Source organism: Rhipicephalus sanguineus, chromosome 4 (assembly GCF_013339695.2).
Source record: "Rhipicephalus sanguineus isolate Rsan-2018 chromosome 4, BIME_Rsan_1.4, whole genome shotgun sequence".
Classification (NCBI taxonomy): Eukaryota; Metazoa; Arthropoda; class Arachnida; order Ixodida; family Ixodidae; genus Rhipicephalus; species Rhipicephalus sanguineus.
In genome coordinates, this window is record NC_051179.1 from 34287513 (window position 1) to 34301717 (window position 14205).

Here is a 14205-nt window from a genome sequence, read left to right on the forward strand (position 1 = left end):
ATGCTCGTGTTCGTGCGCGGGCTCGAGGGAATCTCTCGAGTGACGGGGACAGCTCGGCGAGCGACAGAGACGGATCGGGATCGGACATCGGGCCACGCCCTGACATCACGGTCCTGCCCTGCTGGTCCGGGCCTCGCCCCGGCTCCCACAATCACGGGGCTCTTCCAGCCTGGGCTTCGCCCCACCTGTCCCCGGATCCTGTCCCCAGCGGAGTCCCTGGCGGCTGACTGCTGCTGTTCCTGACGAGGCGCTGTCCAAGGAGTTGCCCTGGTTCCGTTCTTGGCGCTCTTCATGACGCAGTTCCCGCCGTCACTCCAGGCGTCACTCCAGGCCGGGCTACGCCCCGGTTCTGACTCAGGGGAGCACGACGCGCCCCGCCTCTTCACCCTGACTGAGAGCGGCCGGGTCGACCACACCGACCGACGCACCAAAGCGGACCACATCGCGGTGTGAGTGGACGAACTTTAAGCTAACCCGCATAAGGCCGCGAACACGCATAAGTATGTGTTTATGTAGTGTAGTCCTGTGCGTGTCGAATTGTACATAAAGTGGTGTCTTTTTGTCCTTGGGTGATCTCTGTGCACGTCTGGCTATAGCCTGCGCCCACATTTGCCCACAGTAACCATAAAATAGGCTCTAAGATTTGCTGTGAAGTGAGAAACAAAGGCTACACACTCACCACGTCATGTCTCCAGAGCTGGTGACAATTTGCGAGTCGTCCACGAAGCGGCAGCATGAAAGGTAGCCTGTGTGGCCGGGAAGCTCTCGGCTGACACGCACATTTCCTTCACGTGTCTTTAAACTGTAGATGGAGCAGATGTTGTCCAGACCCCCGCAAGCCACATAGCTCCCAGAAGGAGCGTACGCACACGTCATGACCCAGCTTGACCTGAGCGGGATCGCATGCACCTTGTTGGTGGTGTATGCATCCCACACTATCAGCTTGCCATCCTGAGACGCCGACACCAGGTAGCTGCAGAAAGGCAATCACTGAGTCAGTATCGTGACACGCTCTGCCAGCACGCGACATGCTGTGCAGTGGATTCTGATTGTTTCAAATAGTAGTATATTTGCGATGCCTCAGCACTACCAAGAAATCCTTACCCTTCAATCTAGCATTCAGGCACAAGTGTTTTGACGAAATTGTTATTACAAGAGGTGACAAACAATGTGAGTGAAATAACCAAGTATTGCAAGTGACTGTTGGTCACAGCAAATGATGAAATAAATTGCAACTCTGCAAACTCACATTTGCTGTTATAGTAACACGGACAAACTAAATATGCAAGCAAAGCAGATGTCACAATGAAAAGAACCTTACAGGGTATACAAACCAAGCAGACACTGAATTATATTTGCCTGCAGTTGTCTAGCTTCTGTAAGGTACACTTTTATGTGTTGAGCTCAATATAACTTGCGAAACAGTACCAGCAGCACACATTCTGTGAGTTAACATTATCTGACCAAGTGTGGAGGTGTGCAGTTCGTTCTTTATGCCGAACAGCTAGCACTAGCTTAGAGCTGTCATTTTCCCCATAAACTGCTCTACAAGCGAACACAGTACTCACAGGCGCACACGTCTGTAAAACCTATCAAAGCACACTTCCGACACTCTTACTACAATCTATCTCAAAACCAATAGTTACAACCAGACATTACAAGTGCACTAAACAGTAGACCACTTGTTTGCTCCAGGCAACTAAGAGCGGATTTTCACATTAAGTTGACTGCATTGCTTGGAAAATCCAACTGTGTACTTCATTTTCATCACATGAGCGAACTTGTAGCACCAAGTCAAAAGGCAGCAGTGCGAAAACAAAAGAACTGCCACCTCAGATGCTCACATCATGTAATATGTACTGAAAAAAAGCATATGGGTGCACACCCACTTATTCTGGAAACTCACAGAAGATGACAGCTAAGCCAAGCAAATATGTCTAAAGTAAGCAAGGCAACCTATTTTCAATCATCCACTTAGGATAACACACCTGGAGTCAAGATCTGCCCCACAGCATGTGAAATCAAGCTGCTTCGCTGTACAGGGTCGACCACATCTAAGCTGAACACCTCATTAGTATTCAAACCGGTAAAACTAGTACGTTTCTCATACTTCACGAGTGCAATGCCCGTTATAGAACGTCTAATCATGGTGTCGTCAAACACAGTAATGATTTTCCGAATTATGTATTAAACAACAGCTTCAATGAGGTCTTGAATACTAATGAGGTGTTCAGCTTAAATGTGGACGACTCTGTACATCTTTCCTGTAGTAGACGTCACCTTTCAATAGTGAAGAGCCTATCCAACAAAAACAATTATTTGCTACGTAAACACTGCAAAATTCAAGCATATCTGGCACGTTCTACCAATGACTTGATTATATATGATGGAACATGGGCATCTAATCCACATAGTTCCGTGAAGTTGCCACCAGGTACCCCATAGAGTTTCATACAATACCCTAGAGAGGAAACTGGCGCTGCGATCGTTCAACCACCATGGGAATGATGGGAAGTACAGGCTTCGGATTGGATAGCGTTAGCTAGCGAACTGTCTACGGATCTTTTTCTACAGTTTCAGTTTCGTTCTTTGCGAGGCGTGGGTAGTGGGGTGCGTTTCAAAGCATTCAAGCAGCGCCTCTGTTGTTCAAAGAGGCTGAAGACCGCTAGATCTCTTGGTTTGCTGCGACGCTGCAGCTTTACAGGTTGTATTTGACAGTTTTAGCAAAGCGTTGTGCACTCACCGCTGCGCACAGATGCAGCGTCCCATGTCAGTGCAGCAAACTGCATCGAGTTCACGTTTGTTTGATAAGCGCGTCTTACCGAAACTCATTCAAATCAGTTGCAAAACGACGGCGAAGCTAAGTAGACGCACCGTCGCGCCCCTCTGACTCGACTTCACAACAAAACGAGAGATGCGTTGGAGGCAGACCACTTGAACAGACGGACCTGGCATCGCAGCAGACGATACGTTAAGTGTTTCTCACTCAATACAGTACTGTTATTTCCATAAATAGATAATACGTACTTTCGAGGGAAAAACAAGTCTGTTTCTTTTCAAGTGTTGTACAAAAATAATTCATTATTTGGTGATGCCAAATCTGGAACACAATTGCAGAGCAATGCATACCCTGGTGGTTGAATTTGTCCAGGTTTCAGTTCCATCTCACGGTCACACAAACTTTTTGCAAAAAGTTTTACATACAAAAGAATGAAGCAAGTTTTAATTGGAATTAACTTCATATCCCTTTGTTTTACACTCGGCAAACAAGCGTTGCGAATCTCAAGAACCTAATCCATCCGAAGCAAATCCGAAGCCTGTACTTCCCATCATTCCCATGGTGGTTGAAGCGCCGCTCAAGGAGCCCGCGTAGACACTAGCACCAGATTCCCCTCTAGGTATTGTTGTAAGAAACTCTATAAGGTACCCCATGCCACAGAGTCCTGTAGCTTTCCAAGTAGAGTGTGGCAGATCTTAAAACAAAATGGCTGTGCTCACCGGGAGTCTGAGCCCCAATGCATTGCGTAGATCTTGGCCAAATGTCCCCGTAGCGTACGCCGCGTCCGCATCTGGATGCGACCCACTGGTTCCATGTTGGCCGTCGCTTGCACCAACGTGGTATCACATGCAGCTTTCCGTGCATCCTGCAAAAAGGCATCAAATCACACCCATGAGTACCAAGAATCGCAGCCTATCTAGTGGCAGTGTCAAGTGACTGCCTCACAAAATAATTCCTTGGATGGAAGAGGTACTTCAGTGGACAATGCCCTCACTGAATTCTGGGTTGGCGTCTAACATTGCGCAACTGTACAGTGTGGTTGGTTGTGAGGGACACGACAGTGAATAGCTTTAGGTTGATTCTGACACCTAGGTTTCTAAGTGTGCACAGTATACGAGTGTTTTCACATTCTGCCTCAGAACGCAGTTCCCAATGGCGGGAACCAAACCTATGTGTAATCTCATGCCCAGTACAGTGACTGTACCCCGTTACGCTTTTCAACAATGGACAAACGGTGAGAGTAGGCCAGCAGAATGCAATACAACTATAGAAATTGCCACCAAAACACTCGCACTGCTGAATCCTCTTTGTTTGACAGGAAGCTACAAAGTTTGTATGCATTGTTGCTGGTAAATCAGCTAGGATGTCATGTAGAAAATATGTCATTTTTTTCCATTTGCCTTCACTTGATACCCTTGCTACACAGGCTTCTCATCTTTCTCCCTCTCTCACCAGTGCATCGCACCCTGGTTGTAGGCCTCAGCCTGACAAGACTACAAGAACAACCCCACTTACGTAAAATGTATTTACTGATTGTTTACAGTAGCTGCATTAACCGCATGCACAAACATATACAGTTGGCCGTATTCATGAGTGAAAGTCAAATTATGCCATCTATAATGTTCCATATGACATGTGGGATTATGATGAACAGTACTGTGGGACATGGAGGAAGGAATACTAAGGAGAGGCCCTATCGTATTTCAATGCATTGCGAAAAGTGTGGCGGAAGTGACGTCAGATTTATGGGGCAAACAAAACAGCAGACGCCCTGCGGCGTGCTCTCCGCCGTGATTAGCTTCTGCGCAGATTTGTAGTCCCGGCATAAACTTAGCGCGCATTGTGCGGTTCACACGCAGTAAAATGTTGCAAGCAGACGTTTACCAGGCTGTTCGTGCGTGGCAGGCCCGAGCGCTGCGTGCTGAAATTCTTCGTGGAGCGTTTTTGTGCAACAGTACAGAATACACCGGTACGTGCCGTGATCAAAAACGTTCGGCCCCTGCATCATCGTATTCGAACTCACCAAACAGTGACTTACGCGTTCTGCTGGGCGTTAGGCCTTCCCTTTCTCGTAGCCCGATTTCCCGATCTGCTGCCGGATTAGCGGTTAGTGTATATGAAGTGAGCGCAGTAGCAATTCGGCGCAACGCCAACCTATAGTTGACGTAACTTCACGTCGAAAAGAGGACACCGCTGTATCGTATACGCGATCGTGTACGTAAAGTTTGTAATTCCAGTACGCACACAACAAGCACGCAGCGAGCGCACAACGCACAATACATACATCACATAGTCCGATAACAACAACATAAGTTTCTTGCCCTTTCGTTGAACGACACAGCCGCTAAAAACGTACGATGCCTTCGGCGCATGTTATGTACGGCGCGTCAGGCGCCAAAAACAAAATTTCACGTGTGTTCTGAGTTGACACAATGAGTAAGAAGCAACAGAGCGCACATCCGAGAGCTTCGCATGCGAATACTATCCATTAGTGATCAGCAATGAAGCGAACGTGTATGTACACATGAAAAGTGACACCCGGTACTTTCCGCAGTGCACGCGATTTGCACGGGGTATACGCAACCATGCGCAAGAGCTGGGCATTGCGTAGCTTTCCTAAAGAACACACACACACAGGAGCAGCATGCGTGAATCGACTGTGCCGCGGCGCCGCTTGCACGGCGAAAAAAAAAAAAGACTCGAATCGCGCATGCGCTTGCAAACGACACGGCGGAAATCGCGAAATGTTTCGAGGCTCCTTCGCTAGGAGGCGATGCGGGTGTTTGCGATGTGGAGGCTTCACGAATGTGACGTCAGGGCCTCTTCTTATTTTTCCTTCCTCCATGCTGTGGGAGGCCTCGAGATCAATCCGCCTTTTCACTATGCCTCGGTGCATGCGCCCTTCCCCTAGTGGAAATGTCGCGAAACGTCTCTTCACCTCGGAGGTTTTCCTTCTGGTGATACCGGTTGTCCTGGCCCCTACCAAAACGGCAGAGGGCAGTGCAGGAAAATGAAAGAGGCAGATTGCGGCCATCTGCAGCTACTCAAAATAGACCTAAATACAGCTTTGGTTGTATTTCCCTCACAGTGCAATGAGGCTGCCATGCCCGGTAGATGAATTGGCAACCTCACACTCAATAGCATAACTCAAATGTATGTCGAGCCACTGTGGCTAGACTGGCCCGTTCATAGGTGCAGATGAACAGAAATGCAGTTGCAAATGTTCAGAACTAAGAATACCCAGAGCAACAAAGTGTGTGTGCACACACACACACGCACGCACACACACTTGGTTGAGACCTACACAAAGAAATACGGTGCGCAACACCAGCTCACATTCAGTGGGGACAATAGTGCCAGCTTCATGCCAGCATTTGTGCCTGTTTTTAAGCATAAATATACAAAGCAAACATACTATAGCATAAATGTAGTAAACAGGAAACTTTCCTGTCACTCATTCACAAAACCAAGTCATGTTTGCACAAGTGCTCCCAAAACAACCCCCCCCCCCCCGTCATTCCCCCGCATAGGGCAGCCACTTCCTTAAATTTCAGGAAGACCGCGAGAGGATTTAGAAATGGAGCCACTCTGAGCAGCATTCGAACTCGACCCCGGAAGCCGCATCGCGGGGTTGGTGCCCGTGCGACCGACTCCCAGTTTACCAAAGGCAGGAACGGGAACTGCGATGGGGAGGGGAGGGGGGTGGTGGTGGCACGAACGCGCCCTCCTCCCATTCGGTCCCCCCCCCCCCCCTCCATGCCTACTCGGGCTTTGAAGAGCCACACGAGTGACACCCGTGACCTTCGAGGCCCGCGCTGGGCGAATGACGTCAGAGTGACGTCAAGACCGAAATCCAGGGCTCGCGGGTGGGGAGGCGCTGGCCGCGGCGAGGAGAAGGGAGGCCGCCGGTCCTCCCTCCCGCTCCTCGGCGCAGCTTCCTTCTCCCACTCCTCCCCATCATCATCACCAGAGAGCGAGCCACGGGTCGCTCGCAGAGTTCTCCGCCCCGAAGGAAAGGCAGGTGCTACACACCGCGTGCACGGAGGCACGTCCGCCAACCAACCGGCTTTGGAAAGAGGGTGCTTCGCTCCATTGCTCGCGCTCCTATTGGGCGCGTTCTAATCGGCACCATCACGGCGCCGAGTGCCGCGGCGAAAGCCCTAAAAGATGCCAAGCAGTGTACAATGGCGCCGACGTCATTCCCTCCGCCCTCCTCCGGGAACGGCTCATTGCTTTTTCCTCCTACGTCATCGGCAATTTCGGGCAAGCCAATCGTATTTCGAAGCTCGATAGTGCACCTTGACGCTAAGTCTCGCGCTATGGTGGTTGCGGTCAGGGACCCCCAACTTATCGGCTAGCACGATCGCACGAACGACTGCTGGGCTGCAGGCGGAATCGACACTGTGCGCACCGACGGCCGAATATGCAAATCGGGGAGGATACATGACTTTGTAAAACAACGATGCAAACATTTATTTCATTCTATCCGGCACGCGGCGAAAAAAAAAGAAAGAAGAAAAGCTCCCTCTATTATTGGTGCAAATGAAAAGGTTTCGGGGAAAGAAAAAAAGAGGCCACTCGACCTTACCAGCGAAATGTCACGAAAGTTCCTTGAGACAGCTAATATTTAGTGTTGCACCATCACAACTTTACATACCTAAAGAATACCACCTCAAAGTGGACCACACAATCAATTAAACGCGTGTATGGCTGATTAAGCGCTTGCGTCGTCAGGGATGATACCAACGCAAGCAGGCAGGCTGTTCTAATCGAGACTCGTCTTCGGAATAAAGGTGTCCTGCTAAAGAGTAAATGAAGCCAGCTCCACAGGATTGGTTGCTGCAGCATCAAGGGCATTTCACTCTGACTCGGAAAGCGAGAGCCCTCCGCCCATGTCAAAATGCACGCAACGTTCCGAACCTGGTGACGTATAAAGGGCGTTAATGGCGTGCGGAGCACAGTATAGAGCGCGCGTAACATGTGTACGAGAGCAACAATTCCGTCAGGACACCCAAACTATTCTCCAGAGCGAGCAAGGACGACGTGCGACGACGCAAAGGCGAATATCAACGTAAGCTGTCGGTTATTCGCACTTCCCACCACCCTCGTCCACACTATATCCACACACAACAAATCGGACGCGTATTTCAAAACATATCCCACACAATGCACGGGTCCAGTTCTGCGCCGCTATTGGCCACACAGATCCACGGGATGCGGACACTACTACAGTGCGCACCCTGCACCAGACACGTCGCCGTGTGCGGTGGGGGACCCACGTCGGGAACATATACAAACATTGCCCGGCACAAAGCTGCCGCCGCAGCTGCGTCCGACAGAGATCCCAATACGGAGAGCTCCCCACGCCTGGCCTGGCCGTACTCTTAAGCCTGTTTCACATGCGAGCGACCGAGCGGCGGGGCCCGCAGCGATCGAGCGGCAGCAGGACGCTCGGACGCGGCTTCGTTTCACATGCACCGCTCTTGCGCGGCGCGCGCCTCTGCGATGCGCAGTGATGGTTGTGGGAAGCGCCCGTTATCCGCGGGTTTCCTTTCTCCGGGCTCGCTTGTTTTGGTGCGCTTGGGTTGCAAGTTTCACGAGCCTTCTACTTCGGTGATCAAATTTCACGCGCCTAAACCTTGAATGATGAAAATGTGCAGTGTATCAGAGTGCAATTAAACAACTTCAGTAGTCACGTTTATTTCTGTTCCAGCTTTCTTTTTTTACCACGCAAGTCATGTTGCACGCCCATACACTTGGCCATGGAAAAGCGAAAGAAAGAATTTGTTTTGGGGGTTTTAAGCTTTCACAGGGCTTTCGGTGGCTTTTGCTCTCGAATGCCGCAAGGCGCTGGTGCGCCGTATGGGCCGGCAACCGGATGCAAGCGGCCCAGTCGACGACATTGTGGGTTTGTGAAGGAGCTCGTCTCTTTTTTTTTTTTTTTTTGCCTATGGGCATTCTGCAGTAAAGTGGCGGCGGCATTTGTCGTCTTCGGGGTACGTGACCACTAAAAAAAAAAAAAAGGAAAAGAAAACAGTAAACTGTTCGAACGTGCTGCACCAGAGTAGTAAAAAAAAAAACTGAAACGTCTACTGCGAACAAGTGCGGAGTGTCGTAGGTTCCCCCTGTGCGGACCTATGTTGGTGTCACGATTCGATAAAAATACAAAAGAACAAAATGACACGTGCAAACGATTTGTCTGCTTTGATGGAAGCGCAGTAAAGAACAACAAAAGGAAAAGAACGGCGTTTTCTACACTGCCAGCTCGTTGCAGCGAATGTCGTCTGCTAGCAAACCGAGTCGGAGCGAGTTCCTCCCGGCGCGCGCGGCTGCTCTCGACTCCATCCCTACGGTCACGTGCTCCCCGCGTCACTGCTCCCCCATTGGTTGACCTTGGGCAGCCGCTCTGCCGCTCGCGAATTTTTCCAACTCCGGCGATCTCCATCGCGCGTCCACTGGTCGCTCGAAAAAACCTGTTTTTGGGCTTCCGCGACGGCAGCCGCTCCGCTCTTGGAGCAAAATCGCTGCATGTGAAACAGGCTTTAGAGAGGACGCCAGAGAAGAATGACAAAACAAAAATAAAATAAAAATAGAGAAGCGCACGGTGCTGCTGCAGTGGCCACAAGAACTGCATTAGAGGGAGTCCCCTGCGCGAGCTTCACTGGCTTCATTACGAGAATGGACCGCAATGGACGATCGTAGCTGCAACGCGCGCGCCGGCCGCGTTTTCATTGCGGGACGTCCGCGGCGTAGAAAAAGGGACCTGCGGTCTATACTGCACAGCGGCTGTGTGAGACAAAAAAAAAAAAAAGATATCTGCGTGACCCATTCGGTCACTACAGTATATTCGCTTTTCCGAACGGCTACCAAGCCATTAACACAACGATGCGATTGCCGCCGCCGCCACTGCTGCCACGAGCGCGCGCCAGGAAACGCAAAACAACGTGCATTGGGCACACACCGCGAACGCGTGCGAGAGAATGAGAAAAACGAATAAAAAGGAGGGCGGAGGTTTGAAAAAAAGAAACTATACAGCACAACCACCATGCTGTGCTCTAACAGAAAAGATCAAAGGAGACGGCGGACCGCACGCACGCACCACGGCGGAGAACGTCACTCCCGGGGCAGCAGCGACGGGCAAGCAGAACCAACGCCGCCGCTCCCAGTGACGTCATTAGGCGAGGAGGAACACAACTCAACCCTCCTCCCCACCGCATGGCACCAGCGCCGTTTTCGAAAATCGATCAACATGAGCCCGCGGCACAACGGCCGGCAGGAAAGCCGAACGAGCGAGCGCCGGCTTTCAGGAGGCGGCGGGGGAAAGGGGGGCCCGCCGCACACGTCACGGGCCGGACGCTCAAAGCGGAAAAAAGTATATATAAAAAAAGAACGGAAGCACCAGAAACGTTCGAAAAGCCAGCAGGCCGTGCAGGGGAAACGAACTGCAGCCCGCCGGAGACGGGGCCGCGAAAGGCGCCGGGGGTGGGGTGGGGTAGAGGGAGTCATCGTATTAACCCATTGCAGTGGCCAGCCGGCCAGCCTGCTGCAAATGCCATGTGCACGCTACTGCAGGGGGCCCCTCGAAGCCTATGCGTCACAGGAGAAACTCGTCTTTGCACTGCCAAGTGCCACACCTGTGCAATTTGAGACTATGGTGCGCCACAGAGCGCAGACCAGGGAAGAACGGTGACCGCTGTGCAGCACTGGCATAGCGAGGTGAAGTCCAGACACCCCCCCCCCCCCGTAATTTTCGAATTTGTCACGTAATACATGCACGAAAATGCTTAAAGTATGACTGAACTGCACCCCCCCCTCCCTATCTCCTGGATACGCCCCTGCTGTGCAAGTAGTCGCACCAAGTAATATGCTGCTTTGGCACCTAAGGCTACATTCCCTCAAACAAATGGTTTCCTTACAAGCAGTGAGAAACGAAGAGGTCAACTTCCCACGCTACTGCAGACAGAAGTTTTGAACATGCCAGCAGGTGACATAAGTACAAAAATACCCGCATCAAAGTAAGCTAAATGCAAGATGTATGCAGTCAAACAAACCATAGTCAACTTAGTTTGATGCAACCAACAGCCGTGTGGACAAGAGACTTGTTAATAATGTGACTGCAACGTTCCACACTAAGGCGACTGACCAAATGTGTTTCTAATTGACGTAACTCGAAGAATGACTGGAATGCATGCACGAGTACATGCATGCTGACAACTGATGTGAACTTGGCACACTGAATTGAATCTCTGCATTGAAAAAAACAAAACAAAAAACCCGAGTACTTCAGTAAAAGAAGCAAAATGACAAATGCACAGTCGTAAGCTATATGGCATGTAATGTGATCAAATACAACAACCACAATTTTTCATGTTTGAATTGGCAATTAATTTCCACACATCACGAATGCCTGGGTGAAGCAATGTAGCATACGCCACAAGAATGCTGTCAATTCACCGAGCAAAGTTAATATACAGCGTTAGAAAAAGTTGCTATAGTGACTGGCCCTTCGCAAGAATGACTGGCCAAGAAGAAATCATGCCATGCCGAAACAGGTGGAAAATGTCTTATGTACACCACTACTGCACGGAAAAGCAGACTGCAAAATTATTATGAAGCAGAGAGCAATTGAAAGGTGCTGCAGTATGACGCAACTCCCCCCTCCCCCCCTCCTCCTCCTCCAAATCATCTTCATCCACAACATTCAATTATTTTCTAAGTGAAAAACCTACATTTCATTGCATCTGTTTTCTTTCACATTGCTCCAACTCGGAGATATGCTTACGTGCACTTTGTTGGCCTTTCCAGAGGTGCAAGACCTCACAATAGCAAGCCCTGAGCTTATGAGTGATGATGCATGATTTGTGTGACATCTTTGAACAGAGAGTGCAGTCTAAAAATGGCAACTGCTATAAGCAACAAGCAACCGTTCATGTTTGTGTAAAAGTAACTCCACAACTTGCAGAAAGGACGTAGACAAACCAAGTAGATGGCACACTATGTCCTCTCAAGGTAAGTAAAATCCTAAGACAAAAGACAGACTAGTAATAAGGGTTACTCAAGCTGTACTGTTACGATGCCTGATGGTAACAAATTTGTTGGTGCTAACTTTATCATGACTCCACGAAAAAGTGCCGAAACCAATTCAAGAGGAAGAGAACCAAAAAAGGCGAGGCAGTTAACTGCACACACGTACAGTTTTAGTATCCTGCACCAGCTAGCAAATTGAGACAGAACTTATAATCCTGGAATTCTCCAGTGATATTTTGCACTGCTTGGTGAGGACACAATCTCAGCAACATAGAGCAATAGAAGCAGCAAAATATTCCAAGAATCCAAAACATTCAGCCACAGCTGCCCATGCAACAATGAAGAAAAGTACTAAATGAGGAAGAAATCTGCAGAAATAAAACAAATGAGCAAGAAATACATGAGATATGGGGAGTGTGTTGGAGAATTAGTCTAATTCCTGGACTGCCGACCCATTCTGACGATAACTTTCAGGTGCAGAGGGCTCGGGCTGCTAAGCAGGCGTGGATTGGATTCAAGCATGCCAGTGTTACCTGGACAGTGTGTTATTAGGGTGTGGATCGGAAGGGGGGTGGGGCACTTTTGCGGAATCGCACGGAAACTTGAAATCAGAAGTGAGTGAAATTCGAGGAGATGCTTGCTCAGAATTTGAGTGTGTGCCCACTCACACAGTATTCTACAAAGAGTGACACAGACCTGTCACATGAAAAACTTGTGAACACGGGGTGTCGCCAGAGCCGACATTTCGACAAGCGAATTTGTCTCTTCAAGGCTGCAACTGTCACATGCATTACCTGCCTCATAACAAGAAACATTTCTTGTTATTTGGACAGAAAAATATCAAGTGCGACAGGGGTGACCATCAGGCTAATGTATTACACTACATAAAATAGCTGCTGAACACAATTATCGATGCTCGCAGTGGCCGCAGTCACACATTGCCAATTAATGAACTCATGCCCTCCTTCAAAGCTGCAGTCCTGACACATTTGCTATAACTTTGTGCATGAGAGTGCATGCAAGAGAGAGGAATAGCTTGAAAAACTTCGAAGACAAGTCATGGTAAGCCAGGTTGCTGTAACAATGGCACAGGAAGATGGCAAAGCAGATACACAGAACTGTGAGCTACACATCTGTTTCTGGTAATAGTATAGCACAAAGAATGAATGACTGCAAACCTTCTGGCAAACAGTGCCAAGAAAATTTGTTGATGGAAAATGTAGCTTTTACGGCAAAGCACAGCTCCAATACACAATTTTATTTTCGATTCATGGGCGCCGCCATATTGGACTGATAAGCGATTGTTTTGTCGGTGTTCCACGTCGTAATATGAAATGATCATGGTCATGAAACGTTGAATGTACCGGCCCAAGCGTTTTCGTGGGTGCTAGTTCACCGTAGCACTGTTTGTTTATTTGACACGGATACAAAATTGCAATGTTATCAGTCCAAGATGGCGGCGCTTGAGCACCGTACTATCCTGCAAACATTATTTCTGCTTTCCGACAGTGAACAGCTTTCACCAAGTTCCCTCTGTTGATCACACGGTGCCACACTTGCCCTAGTATGTTTCTTATTTATATTTACACAGCTTCTTGACATGTCAGTACATGTCAATACTGATGCAGTTTGCCATAAGCTTGTCGAAACTGGTGTTTCTCTCTCAAATTTGTACTATGTGGACAAACTTGGGCCCCAATTATCTTAAGTTTTACAATAACAACAAGTGTGCTATGGCATTAAATGTTATATAAGGGTGCAGGGGCATAGCCAGAAATTTTTTTCGGGGGGGGGGGTTCAACCATACTTTATGTATGTTTGTGCGTGCGTTTGTATGTGTGCGTGCCTATATACGCAAGCAAAATTGAAAAATTTCGGGGGGGGGGGGGGGGGGTTTGAACCCCCCAACCCCCCCCCCCCCCCCTGGCTACGCCCCTGTAAGGGTGCCATGGTACACTTTCGATCACAACAGAGCTTGATCGGCATTGAACTTCTCGTTCCAGATTGGTCAATTTGTGTAAGCTGTGGAGAGGAGCCAATTACAGTCGAGAAATTCAACGTGGATCGGGCTTGATCACGATCGAAACTGCAACATGTGACACCTGCACTACGAATTATCGTTCTTTGAGAAGTCTTTCACAAATTCCCACGATCGCATTTCCAATGTATCATGGACAAAGAATCCTTTTGTCTTGAATCGCATGTTTCAACACTTGATATAAATAACAATTGCTACAGTTTTACGGGCCAAAACCAAGTATGATTATGAGGCACGCCGCTGTGAGGTACTCCAGATTAACTTTCACCCACTAAGGTCCCTTAACATGCACATAAATCTAGGTACACGGATGTTCTTGCACTTCACACCCATCAATATGTGGCCACCGTAGCCAGGAAGT

At 49.1% G+C, this 14205-nt stretch overlaps 1 protein-coding gene across 1 annotated transcript in view; it reads right to left on the minus strand.

The window, feature by feature from the left end:
- The window catches only part of LOC119389747 (guanine nucleotide-binding protein G(I)/G(S)/G(T) subunit beta-1), a 42242-nt gene that overhangs the window by 18355 nt on the left and 9682 nt on the right, over positions 1–14205 (minus strand). Inside the window, exons 3-4 of the mRNA XM_037657126.2 lie at positions 3499–3644; positions 680–973 (exon numbers count right to left, since the gene is read on the minus strand). Of these exons, the coding sequence (XP_037513054.1) occupies positions 680–973; positions 3499–3644 (440 nt within the window). The remainder of the gene's footprint in view (positions 1–679; positions 974–3498; positions 3645–14205) is intronic.